Genomic DNA, 14,541 nt, shown 5'->3' on the forward strand with positions numbered 1-14,541 from the left:
CATAAACTCGTACTTTTTGGTGCAAGGGTTCAATTACCAGTCAGTCTTGGTAATTTTGGCATCTTTGCTCTGTGCAACTCATAATTAGCACGTACACTAGAGATTTGTACTTTGTTGATGGTAGTACTGCTCTTTTATGGAACACATTTTAGCACTGGAAAAATAGTAAATCTCAGGATAGTGATTATCCTTTCCATGTTTACACCAAAAAAAAGAAATGTCTTGATTGCATACTCCCCTGTCTCTCTGTCTGCATGGCTGTCTATCTATCTATATGCCTCTTCTAATCATCTATCAATAGGCCTACATATTTATGTGATAAAATACCCCTGCCATAGGTCATGAGCAAGTCACTATATTTCGAGAAGAAGCTCAATACAATTTTTACAATGTTAGGAAGTATTTAATTGAACACATTAACCTATCATATCATTGCCACATCCTTTGGTGTCATTATTTAGGACCTAAATAAGAGTTTGGCAGACAGGGTACTCCATCACAAACGTGACAACTCCCGTGCCCACCAAACTCTTAGTCCTCCTTCTCTACTAAGAGTCTGGTAGACTGAGAACTTTCCATTTGTGATATCCATTTGCTCCATTAACAGAAAGCTTGCTCCAATGAGGTCCCAAAAGTCAGAGTAAGGGCATTAAACTCCCTGACCTATTCAGGACTGATGGTTTGATATAATTTTTATTCTGTCCGTTACCTCCAAGGGAAACCAGATGTTGGCAAACAGAAAAATAAAACCCAATGACCCCTTAGAAGCAGGAAAATAAATCCTTGTGTGTGAAGATTATTAGTTATTTGTTTTTCAACACACTTTGATCGTTTTAAAAAATCAAAATGTAAGTAAACAACTGTCAAAGCTCTTGGTGGCCGTGCACCACACTTTTGTTACCTTCAGGAGAACTGCTGTAACAGCAGTTCCTCTGGAGACAGAGGTATTGCCACTTGTCCAGTGGTAATCTCTAAATATGGTACTCATCAGTCAGTCAGCGGGGCTGATGCAATGTCCCCTGGCACCCTGCTGGACAATGTACATACCACCAAACCATAAATCAGACCCTTGGTCACTTTCCTCCTTTAATGTAAGAGAACCTTAGGCTGGCAGATTTATAGAACACAGCGATTGTAGGCAGGATTTCCTGGTGTTAAGCTATCATTATGAAAGCAAAAAAAGTATATTAGATAAGATAGATGAGCAATCACGCTCTGAATCGTTTGCGAAAATTTATGTAAAATAAGTGTGAAATATTAAGCAGTATAAAGTAAATCATGTTTTAAATGTTATTTAGTTTATTATATGTAAAGTTAAAACCAGATTAGAGGATATAGCTGCCTGCTCATGTGGTGCATGAAAAAGCAGACAGCTACAAGTATCTCCAAATCAACTGACTGCTAATTTTGTTTTAGAATTTACCTTTATAAAACCAGTCACTTTAGAACAAAAATACTTTTACTGATTTCTTTAACCACATCAACATTTTGAATATACATGTAGAGTACCCTTCCAAACATGACCCCCCACCTATAGCCAACCCTTCCCAACCCTAAGAATCTTTCTTTTATTTCCTTTAAAAACGCAGACCATCAGTGTCAGATCAGTAAATGACCAGCTGTTGCATAAGCACTGAAAGCAGGAGACAGCTTTCCAGATTGTTTTCTTTCTTTCTTCACTGAAAACTAAAACATCCTAATTCCACCACAAATTACATTGAATGTGTAGGACAGCATGTGCTAAATTTCTGTGATCTTGACCATACACAACTAAGGGTGATGGCGCCTTAAAGCAATCATCATACCGTCATTACTCCATCCAGCAGACCAGTCTCAGGCTTGGGTACCGCTTGAAGGCGTTCCATAGACCACTTTTCAGAGATCATTGTCACATAAGGATTCTCAGTATTCAGAATGCGAAACCCAGTCAAGTTGACTCCAGAATATCGATACGGTTCCATGTCCAATGCGTACAAATCCTTTGAAAAGAAAGAAACCACGTGAAACATTTTGTGGCTCAGTTTTTCGAGTTGTGTTTCACAGCTGTTTTGATTTTTCTATCAATTCCGCAGATATCAGTCTAAAACATTGCCTCTAACCAGATCTAACCAATACCAGGACTGAGATGAAATAATATCATTTTAAGAAAGGGATACATGAAAGAACAATACAAAAATAGATTAGACCCCTCATAGCAGCATTCCCAGCGTTAAAATTATTGTGAAAGTCAAGGGATGTGTAGAAGTAGGTCTTTCTCTTGAAAGACATACTATTAGCAAATTCATTCACTCCCAATTTTATTAAATGCCAAGCTAAGTTCAGAAAGATTTACAGAGCTTAAGAAGTTTTAAAAACTTGTTTACAAAAGTTGGAGAAGCAGAGTATTGTAATTTGTCATATATGTAATAAAAAAGAATGGAAAGGAAAGTAGCTATCCTGAGACTGACTATTTTTGCCTAAGCTAAGGAATGGTGGAGAGAAATGCATTATGAACTTCCTTTTGAATAACTCTCAAAGCTCCATGTGCGTGTTCACACGGCGTATTTTATGGGTAGAAATTTCACTCACAAGAAGCTAAAATGAAAGAAAAATGCAATTGCGCACATGCAAAGTAATTTTTATTTGCATTGTACCTTAAGTACAAGTTCACTTATGAAAGGCCTTGCAGCACCAGTAATTTGTATATTACATTTTACCTTATGTACAAGTTCACTTGTGAAACGTCTTCCAACACCCGCAAGTAGGAATTCACCAACATTTTCCTGAAGGACTCCTGCAAACCTGCAACTGTCACGTGTTTCCAGCAGAACTTGGAAACCTCTGCGATTCCCTACAATTTGGAAATCTGCATCCTTGTGAAGGATCAAAACTGAGTGCAGGTGTCATTTTATTTTGAAAACAGTGCCCACAAAATTCATCTAAGATTTTGATCGAGTGCTGCAAGTCCTTCAATTGAGAATCAGTGACCACATTTTAACAATATGAATGTTTCATGCATTTAGTTAAATAATTGGAGATAAGTTATAATTGAAAATATCAGGGTGAAATGACTACTCAGGTCAGAAACTTTTATTTGAAGAACTAAACTTGTGTAACCAATACCAAGAATTCTATGCCCTCCAACCTCCAAAAGATATTTGGGAACATATTACAGAAGGCGTTGTCGGGGACCAATAGATGTTTTCACTTGTGTTTTTGCATCGCCCCACTTCCACCCCCTTGGCACTTCGCTAATACAGAATTAGCTACAGAGGCTTCTCGTGCTTCGCCTTCAGTGATCTAGATCATTCAGGTGCACATGTTTAGCCCACGCGATCCTACCAAGGTTTCCCAAATTTGCTTGAGGCATTGCAATTGCAAATGAATTTGCAGCTTTTCACTTGCTTAATCACCACACCGTAGGCACAGATACAGGGCCAAATGGGACATCTGGAGGTGGGTGCACTGATTGTGTGCATCATATGAAGCATTGCACAGTCAGCGTACCCTCCTGAAATACCCATTGAGAACGAGGTACCAGAGTGCCAGGGGTGTAGGGGCCCTCATCTATCCCCCCCCCCCCCGGTAGCTACAGTCAGACATGCACAAATCACTGGGTTTGAAATAGCCAGTCCGTCTTTCAATGCATTGCAGTTCACAGTTCAGGCGTCAATTCCTACCTGCACTAGGGAACACAAACTGTGTTGGTAATATGGCGAATCTTCGCTCTCCATGCTGAGGCCACCCAATTGTGTGCGCTCTTGGAACATCTGGAATAGTGCAACACTTTCCATACTGCTGCTCCTGGAGGGCATAGGAAATCAACAAATGCCATGTAGCCTTCAAGCCTATGTCTGTGATTCCATTTTGAAGAAAATTTGAACTATTATGGAATTCACAAAGAATCCCAGAATGACTGCTGAAAATCTAAGAAAACCATAGATTTCTACCAATTTCCTAATTTCACAAACTTATTTTATGTGAAAACCAGTTCCCCTATATCATAAGTAGGTGTATAAATGTGCTAGTTCATTTTCCACTGTGGAAACGCTGTAACTATTACCTCTTGCAGTGCTTTTAAAGTGTGTATCCAGGCGGGGAAACTACATTAAAAGTGGCTTGAAATCAGTGCTGCTCACTGTAAATATGGACATTTGTCTTTTTGTTTGTGCTTTGATTCTGAAATAGAAACCCTTGATAGAGGGTTACAGATAAGGGGCGTGGGAGAGTGGGTTGTCATGGGAAATTATGCCGATTCACTGCACTCCTCGATTGATTTTTTTTGTTTGATTACTCAGCAATATTTTGAATATATTTCAAATAGTTCAATATTAGAAGATGCTCCCGTTACTTTATAACCCATTATCAGATTTAGCCAAAAGTAACCTTGGTGAAGTTATGCTTGGACCTCTGCAACATCTATATTGAGCCGCCAAAAAAAAACATCAGCCAGCCAGATTGTGCTTAAACCACTGCAAGACGGAACAAATCAAACCCACCTTATCAGAATTGTGCCAGCTCCCAGTGGGTGCTGCAATTAATCTAAGGCCCCGTGCTTTGCAGACAAAGCTTTTGGCACAAAGGCCTAGAATAGCTGTCAAAATTAGCACCTGACTACATACCCACTACAACCTTCAATCTGCCTCCAGCACCCCTCATTTCACATATTTGGTACTCGTAATCATTTTAATTGCTCTGAATTAACTAAGGGGCTACTTGCACAGATCGGCCCTCCACATGATTTACATAAAATGCTCTGTTATAACTGATGACTTACTGGGAAAGGGTGAGATGATCGTCATGACCCTTTGCCTTCTTGATCATGACAAGTATCCAGCCCAATCAATCAATATTATCAATCAATATTTGTAAGGCTCAGCTACTCACCCGTGAGGGTCTCAAGCCCACGTCACGTATCAAGAGGGGATAGTCCCTTAGTCATATTTTCAACCCATTTTTAGATTAGTTCTCTATTTCCAACAAATCTGTATAGGTTAACCAGCGCCTCTTCGAGGTATAAACAGCTAAGCAATATGCAATAGTGTAACATCACATCAACTTGAAATGATAATTTGTTAAACTGACCCTCACTCCACCAAATCACCACACCCAGTAATTTTCTTCGCTGCATCTGGGTGGATGGATTATCACCTTGAATGGCTACTTCTCTTTCACTTTTCTTTTATGTGATTAAGAAAAGGTTTCTTTGGCTTCACCGTTCAAAATGTATTCATTTTTTTTACAGTCCCTCTCACTGGGTTGTGCTGAATATCTTCCTTCAGGCTTTTAAAAAAATAAGCAATGGCGAACTTATCAGTGTCTTGATGAAGTGGCAAGTAAGGTCAAGTTATCTTTACCTGTGCCTTAGCTGGTACTGTTGCTTTCACTCCTCGTGGACGACCTGGTAAGTGGCAGCCTAGGACCACACTCCGTAAGGATATCCCCATCTTCAGTAGGGTCGCTGGTCCGTAAATTGCCCGTGCTGTCTGAATATTGCAGCTGATGATGCTTCTGAAGTCAATGTACTTTCTTGTCATTCAGGGAGCAGGAGCTTGTTAGCTCCCAGTTGCTTTGATTCAACTCTTAAAGGCAGGTGAATTTTGCGTTCCTCGGAATACCAACTACTGCCACAGTTGTTTGTTCACTGCTTCTGTGGGAAAATCTTCATAACACTGCTGTGTCAGTCTTCGGCCCCGAGGGCATTGCAAACACTCTATCATCTTACATTCCAGACCTTCTTCTGAACTGTGACATCACTGGTGACGTCACAGTGCCACTCATTATTAGCAGGGGGTGGGGTATTGAGTGCTTCTTAACTAAGCAGTGGGTTCTCGGTGAAGGTCACTGTCACCTGGGCAACCTAGTGTTCGTGGCTCGTCCAATCTTTATCAGATTAATCACAGCTAAGGGCCGTAGTGCCGTTCTAGTTTTAAGGGAGAGTCTATGTGTCACGTTCATCAGTGTGAATGGTACGTTCTGTCAGCGCACAAGATTCTATTTTTTTTATCCTTTGACCTTTATTGTGTACCATGGATTTCGATATTTTTGAATTAGGAACATTTAGTATCACCCAGAACCAAATTCATTTATTGCCAGTTGGCAAGTGTTCTTTTATTTTAGCTGTAAACATGAATGAATTAAAACAAGACACTTCTAATGCATGAAACATTCATTCTAAAAGAAAAGCGTGTCTAATGATGATATTAGGTGTTTCAAATGCATGAGGGAAATTAGAAGTACACGGGGCAGTTAAGCCACATATTAAAAGGGTGAGCAATATGTTTGAAATTGCTGTAAATCTGCAGATGTCAACATCATATTCTAAAAAGTGTTTGGAATATTGACATTTAACGACTTGTTAACGATGAAATCATGGCGTAACCTCCTTAATTTGAAAATGGAGGTAAACCTTGATCCTGTGCAACGGAGATGTATTCACAAATGGAAAGTCACAATTTGCTTTGCAAGGTTATCCCGCGCGCTGTCCCTCGTGGCCCCCAAAGTGATTCCTGCCTGGGCAGCAGAATCCTTTTAGGTTCCCCTCCAAACTGAGGGCGGGGCTGTGTCTCCCCCACCCATTGGGGGGTTTGCACTTTTCCTGTTCTTGCTGTACCCCCAGTGGCCAGACGTATGTCCTCGGGGGCTCCTCCCTCTCCCTTGAGGGGGAATGCCGTCCTTTGTTGGATTGCCGCTGAGGCCCGGGTCCCCGGCAGTGGTTAACGCGCCGGCCCCTGATGCCCCCTGCGGGGCGGTCCTTTGCCAAAACCTTTGCATTTCAGTGTGTGAAATAGAGTCACAGAAGACCATTCACATCTCCTTGACTCCTGCAAGGGAATGCATCAGTGACTGCCTACCTCTCATGCACAGAGGACTGTGGCAGACAGGTTCCGCTCTCTGGGGTGTGGTTGTTGGCACTGGGGCTGGTCCGGGTCACGCAACGGTTCTATAGGGCAGCTGTATGCTCTGATCCTGGTCTTCTCCCAAAGTGTCACTCTTCATGGTGTTGCGAACCCAGTTCCTTTATCAGAAAGTGCTTGCAGTTTCAGTGCCTGGAAGCGCACAAGCGGGTTCGAAGAGCTTCAGTCTGTTGCACGTCTCCATTCCTTCTTTCATGACCCTGTCCAATGAGGCCCAAGGGCGCTCCATCCCGCAACATTAATGTTCATTTGTTGGGCGCTGTGCACCTGCTTGCTGACAGAATCTCTGCTCTGTGCTCTACTAACCCCTTGGTACAAGACAAAATACTGGCCCGTTCCAAAGTGCAGTGCAGTGCTGTTCAAAGGTAGCACCGCACTGCAGGAGAGCCCATTCATCCATTTCGTACGAGTTAAGACGTGATGTTTCCCAAGCATTACCGTCCTATATGGACAGAAAGGGATAAAAAAGCCACTCAAGCACATTTAATGCCAAGCTGTTAGCGAATGGGCGAGGACTCGAACCCCCCTCAGCTGGCAGTGAAACAAGGTGCATGATGTTGGCAAACAGGGCTCCAGGAGAGGTGTCCCTGGTGCATGTGGCTGGCAGGCAGTGGTGGGTGTGCGACTCTCAGACACTTAGTCGGTGATAATGTGTCTCTTGGCCGCTAGGTATGTCTGAATGTTAGCTCTCAGCCTATATAAATTTTGCTCTCTGGCTCACGTAGCAATCAGAAACACTCTGCAGCCCTGGGACGAAAGAGGCCTTTAACGCCACTCTTAAAAGCAAATCACTACTGACGAGCTGAGTCGCAAAAATTAAGAAAAAAGGAAGAAAGCCGCTTTGAAGCAACGCTTTAACTTTTCTTTGCCACCAATTGTGAATTGTTCATTGCGAAAGAACATATGGGGAGCACGCGGAGGCAATGGTGCCGTCCTGGGTGTTAAGCCAGACAAATGTTAATAGACTTCTCTCTTAAAAACAATCTCATTTTAGTTATGCATAATCTAACAACACCAGCTGTCAGATATGCCTGTCTGCTCTCTCCCGCCTTCCTGCCATATTTCAGCTGAAACCTAAAAAGGAAAGAGAGACAACCCTCAGCATGAGCTGGGAATGTTGCCCATAAACCTTGTTGTGAGCTGGGGATGCCGGAGGAGCAGGTCAGCTGAGGTCACGTGTGCTGCTCCTTAGTACAGGAGAGAAGGGTGCTAGCAATTGGCCAGCTTTATTACTAGATGAATGCAGCCCCTTTGAATGTAAAATGACCGAATTAACTGTTGCCGTCTTAACTGAAAGTTGATTGAGGAGGGAAACACGTAATGAGCTATTTCAACTAAAATATTAAATTTGAAATCCAATGGGAGGCCACAGAAACGGATTGATTTAGGCAACTATATTTCTCCATGCATGCATAGCTGAAGCTAGCTCATGTAAATTATTCACACAGATTGTTAACTAGCAATTATTTTCCAAACCTATGTGTGCATATTTTGCGTAGGTGGAAGATTCTGCAAGTGTAGCGTTACATAAAAGTCTATTGTGCTTTACAGCACACATTTTTTTATTTAAAATACAGTTTTACATAAAATAGAATGTTTACTATACTATTCTCAAAAATATGAGTGGATAAATGCACTTTCCAACACCCTCCATACTGCTAATACCAGATAATTTGTAGTGAACCTTAGTTGCCAACGTGGGTGTCTATTATACGAGCAGATGATCAAGAAGTTCCTGTATGATGGTCTGTTCGTAGTTCAAAAAACGTTCCTACTTTTACATGCTCACATAGTTCCCCCCACATCTTGGCAATCTGTCCTTGTGAGTGGTAGTTGGCTCTGAAAATGGTTGTGACAGTGTCTCACAAGTTTATTTTAAAACTGTTTTCCTAACTGCTTTGAAACTTGATCGATATTGACATTTGCTTTCTTGAAGGAACCTATAAGGGGCACGAAAGTCCTGATTTAGGCGAAAAATCATATTAATAAACATTCGCAAACTACAGCTAGCAGTCAGAGCACTTGTAGGAATAAGGGAACTTTTTAGAGAAAATAATTGCAACTCTAGACAGCCCTAATTCCTGCATATCGGAAAAGATGGGTGGTGTCTAATTTGCTCTGATTTTCTTTTGCTACCCCTCTGACACTCTCCTAGCAACGCATGCTTATTCATTCCAAAGTGGAAATGACATTTGCATAATGAACGCATATCTTACTTATAAATCTCTCCACCGGTAAATCCTTTTATTTAAATTTCTCTAATCCTGGAGTCATAGGGGCCCCCATTTTACACCGGGGGAATGAAATGTGCCCTTGGCAACCCGTTTGTCCATGGTAGATCATGGGAGAGCCCAGGGCTCAACCGCCTGCTTCTTACTAACCTCTGCACAATTCATCACCCACATGTCCCAAAGATCACCTTCTAGCCCAAGAGAAGTGCCAGCCAGAGCAAGAGGTGAAAAAAGATAATTGCACTGTTGCAGGTTCTTTTTTATCCTTGATTTCTCCCTTTGTTACTGTTTTTCTGTTTTCTATATCCTTCTCTTTCCTCATTTTGTTTTTTTTCTCGTTCTTGCTCTCCGTCAAAGCCTGATGCCATGAGGTATGGGCCAGTCCCTAAATAGGAGTGCTAGCTGGCCCCACCTGCAGTTACCAGCTCAAATAAAGCAGTACATGCCAACCCACAAACCATTCACTTGACATTACATATACAGATCCAAATTCAGCATCTCACACCACGTGAAACTAAAGAATACCTCCATATGCTGCATCAGATTTTATTTGCCGTATCACATCACATGGCATTATTATTCACCAGCAATCTTATTTGAGCCTCAGTGACTTCACACAGCATACGCCATGCGCCTCACTCCCTCATCACCAATCGCTTTTCTGCCTCTCTGCTTCCTCACCTATGTTCCTTACAAATCTCTCCTAATTTCACTTAAGTAGGCATCCTGCATGTCCTTGTGCCATACTCCTACACCATGCTTTTGGTGAACCCTGTATATCCTGTCTGCCAATTCAATTTTACAAATAGCTATTGTGAAACACGATAATCAAATATGGGCATGAATATTTACAATATACAGAACTAAACCCAGCCAACAATGCGCCAACCGAATGGACAAGATGACATCCATGAAAACTAGAAATGAGACCTAAAATCATGAGTACTTCAACCAGCCACCCCAATCTATCCTTTTGTCCAACTGTTTACAAATAGATTCTGTGGCCGAGATTTACTGAGTATCTGTGCCACCCTTCCACTGTGAAAGGGCTTGCAGTGCAACTCAAAGGATTAGTTGGAATCTACAAAGTGACCCAAGATCGGATTTGCATGACCTAGTGTGGGTTTGTAAAGAAATGTAAAGCAATACAGCAGCTTGAGTTGTGTTGTGTCATATTTCTTAGTGGTAGGCATCCTATGGGTAAAGTTTCGGCATTCCAATGCATCCATCCATTGATTTGATTCAATCACACATTTACTAAGAGTCGTGAAGTTGGATTCGGGTGAAATTGGTATACCTATATCAGAGAGTTGTACCAAGTAGAACAACATTATTTCTCCTTGTTATTTCCTCTCACTATGCATGATTCATTCTACATCTCACATATAAAAAGGAAAATGCATCTTTAGATTGTTTTGTACAGGTAAGTATCCCTTCCTGCCAGTAATGCAGGCGCCCATGTACCATGGTGCACGAGAGCCTACGTTGGCACTAGGAAGCCTCAAGTGAGCCAGTGCACGGACAGAGATGAAGAGGGCCGTATCTTGGCGCTTTTCAGCTCCTTCCATTCACGCAGTGCTGAGCAGCAACTCGCCTTGCTGCACTGCATTGCGTGACTTCTTACTTGTTTATGTTTCGATTAGGCACCGAAAGCAGAAGGACACGCCTGTACCTGTAACCTTACTGAAAATGTTTTCAGGAACGCCCCCAAACACTGGGATAGAGAACAGATTCACATCTGGAAAGCCAAAATTGAAATATGCTATATACAATATACTGATCATCATCCCTATAGTACATATGGAAATAAAAGGTTAGAAAGCCTGGGAATAATGGCTGGGAAAGATCCATTAGCAATGTTTGGATACGGTGTATGTTGTGCAACACAAAAAACACATTAAGTAACATTTACCTATATAAGTACCAATAACCAATTGATCTCAATTGAAAATAAGTCCCTCCCTTGATTTCTCTCCTGGATCAGAGCCGAGTTAGCTCCTGACGGAAGTGGTTAACATGTCTCTGGTGGACTGCAAGGCCTTTCCTTTCTGAACTGTGTCTAACCTTGCACTAAGCTTGGCAGAACTTCGACGTGAGCACAGCCAAATGTTGATCCACTGTTTTCAGTATTGACTGGGGGCCATTTAGAGACACTCATTACAAAAAACAGCCCAATTCATTAGCCCCCTTGTGAGTCTAGTGAGTCTGACGGCTGACTAGTACAAGCGCAGAACAAGCAGCCCCGAGCGTCGGCGAGATTAAAATATCACTCCCAAGATAGAAGTGTTATTACAGAAAGTGGCATTAATTGTGATTGCTAATCTATTAATTTATTATCTTTCTGTATTTTGTCCCGTCTCCTCCAGGCCTCCGTAAATGACGCAGATGACATTGTCTTGTTTTTTCCCGAAGTGGCTGATTAATATGAGGTTATCTCGGAGCGCTTTAAAGCTGGCAAGACTAGATAATGGCGAGGCTGTGTAATTAAAATGTCTTTTACATTTGACAAATAAGTTTTAAAACATTTCCTGCTCGGCTTTTGTTACAGGATGTCTTTCTCTCCCAGAGAATAAAGGACAGAATTATTTTAGCTCGATTTAGCAGGAAATTAACTGCTGACTGAACAATAACGTTTAAAAAGCGATCATGGAAACACAGCTCAAAGAGAAAATAATCTTAAGTGGATACAACAACAGTAAATTGTTATCATGTTTGTTGGAAAACAAATTAAGTAAAGGAATCGGTTTGATGTTGAATAGGAGGTAACTTTGTCCTGTGGTCAATGAATACTAATCCTGAGAAGTTTACCATATCAAGAGAGGAAGTGTCATCACTACCTATGTTATTGCTATGTGTTTCAAGCTTCAAGATGTGACTCTCAGAGGTGTGGCAGTGATGGTTAAGTTTGCAGGAACAGGTTCATGGTAAGCATTGAATCAGCCAGTGAGTCCGGCTAATCACCTGTAGGGTCTTGAGGTGCTGTTTGTGGCCATGTTGCTCAATCGAAGAGCCAGGTTTTGAGGTCCTTCCTGAACTGCTTCAGTGATGCGGTCTGCCTGAGCTTGAGAGGTAGAGTGTTCCACGTCCGGGCTGCGAGGTAGAAGGATCTTCCTCCTGATGTGCTGTTTTAGACCTTGTAAATGGCTGCGAGGGCAAGCTAGGAGGAACGTAGATGTCTGCTTGGTACGTAAAATCCGAGGTGGTGGTTGAGGAATGCCAGTTCTATGTTGTGTAGTGCCTTGTGAGTGTGGATCAGGAGTTTGGTACTGAGTCCTAAATTTGTAAAATCATAATTGCCAGGGCACGAAGTTTAGCTCAGGAGTCTGTGCCCCCGCTATTTAATGAAAAGGGTACCGAATAGCAAGGCTGCTTAGTCTCTATTCCACCTAATACGTCTTTCACTCACCACCAGACACTTCTTGCCCCTCTATCCCACTTTTGCAGGTTTTTAAACATCCCTGCTTTCTCCCTTTGAGAGTGTTTCCCATCTTTCTCTTCCCCCTGTCCCCATCTTGTGTTTTTCTCTGTTTCCATCTGGTCAAAGCGCAATGAGATAAAATGAGGGAAAATAAGTTCAAGTCCAAAAAATAAGTGCCGGTAGTCCCCACTTGCAACAGTTGACCTAAATTAAGCACTGCTGTCCTGGTCAGAGTGGGTCTCCTATCACAGATGCCATGGAATCCCGTTTCTTTGCATTGTTGCGCGTGCCCTTACCGGACCTTAACTCCTGAGTTATTTGTTATATAATCAACCCTTTTGTAAGTTCTACCTGAGTAGCAATAAATAGTTTCTCTTTTTGTTAGCATATTACTATTTTATATTTACCTTAAACATGTTATGGAAAACAGATGAGTTAATTCTGGCTACACCCTTCAATTCATTATTGATGGTTAGTTCCTTCAGTTGTTTTTGACTGGTATTTTTTTTAACAACTAGAATTAGTTTGTTTTATTTTCCTACTGGACGTTTGTAGTTCAGAGTTAAAAACCCATTTGCTGCAACTGCAGCCAATGGAAATTATTTGCAACTAACCGGGCATTGTTAATTTCCACCCAGGTTAATAGGATCACAGGGAAAGTACAGATGTTGGGAAGTGGGAAGCGCACATCCAGCACTGTAGGGTAGCAAGAAGTCGATGGGGGCCACTATAAGATGCTGCCTGCCTTACACTGACAACAAAATGACAGGACTGGTTTATGAAAGTGCTACAGGAGAGCAGCAGGAGTTGCTACCACTTGTAACACACCAGGGGGACTTTCATATGACCAAACGGTCTTCAGAAGCTTGAATAAGTTCTTCTGTGATAACTATTGAGCAGACTCACATTACACAAGCCTGCATTACGAAGGGGGAATTCCCTCAATGCGTAGAGGCATGGGCCCCGGCAAATGAGTGAACACCTTGGCTGGAGCTCCTGCACTGTATAACTGATTCATGAACCCAGTAAAGAAGAACTAGGAGGGGTGATGGCAAAATGTTGGTGGGAAGACCACCCTAAGCCTGACACGTCTAACAGTAACCCAATGTTGTTGTATGAGAGAGGCAGTCCATGCAGTAGTGAAAAAAATGTAAGCGTTTTTCACTACCAGGACATGTAAAGGTTAGAAGTACATGCAACATTTCAAACTCACGACACCCTCCCTCTGGGCTTTATAGGACTACCCTATGGGTTACTTCCAATTATTCGTTAGACCTGCTAGCCTTAGACTGGTCTTCCAGCCAACATTTTGCCTTCCTACTCATTTCTTTTCTGATCTCATTTTTGCTGGCCTTAGGAACCTGTGCACTTTACCATTGTTACCCAGTGCTAAAGTGCTTGTGCTCTCCCTCCTAATGCATGGTAACATTGATTTATAATCAATTAGCATATGTCATTTGGTTATAAGTCCCTAGTAAAGTGGTACTGCATGCACCCAGGTAAATTAAATGATACTAGAGGGCCTGCAGCATTGATTGAGCCCCCCCCTTAAATAGCCCTTTAGACATGTTTCAGACCTGCCAATGCAGATTTTGTGTGCAGTTTCAAACTGCCATTTCAACCTCGCAAGGTAAACTCTTTTGCCAGTACCAGACGTTCCTTTTTAGTACATATAAATCACACATAGGTTAGTCACTGAAAGCCAAGAGGGCAGTATGCAATGTATTTAAAAAATCAGCCATGTACTTTCAAGTTTTACATGTCCTGGTAGTAAAGAGCCCTTATATTTGTTTTTCACTACTGGAAGGCCTACCTCTCCCATGTGATAACCTTAGAATTACCTTATTACATTTCATTAAGCAATTTCCAAATGGGAATAAGACATCAGATCATGTTTGGTATCTCTGAAATACTAATTTAAAAACCTAAGTAATGGCAAAGTTGGATTTTAAATTCCAATTTTGAAAATGCCTCTTTTAGAAAGTTCGCATTTTCC

At 41.8% G+C, this 14,541-nt stretch overlaps 1 protein-coding gene across 1 annotated transcript in view; it reads right to left on the reverse strand.

Annotated features, from left to right (window-relative positions):
- GRIK3 (glutamate ionotropic receptor kainate type subunit 3) overlaps positions 1-14,541 on the reverse strand; it is a 1,024,044-nt gene that overhangs the window by 481,878 nt on the left and 527,625 nt on the right. The window contains exon 6 of the mRNA XM_069223872.1: positions 1,806-1,979. Coding sequence (XP_069079973.1) covers positions 1,806-1,979 — 174 coding nt within the window. The remainder of the gene's footprint in view (positions 1-1,805; positions 1,980-14,541) is intronic.

This window comes from Pleurodeles waltl, chromosome 3_1 (assembly GCF_031143425.1).
Source record: "Pleurodeles waltl isolate 20211129_DDA chromosome 3_1, aPleWal1.hap1.20221129, whole genome shotgun sequence".
Taxonomy (NCBI): Eukaryota; Metazoa; Chordata; class Amphibia; order Caudata; family Salamandridae; genus Pleurodeles; species Pleurodeles waltl.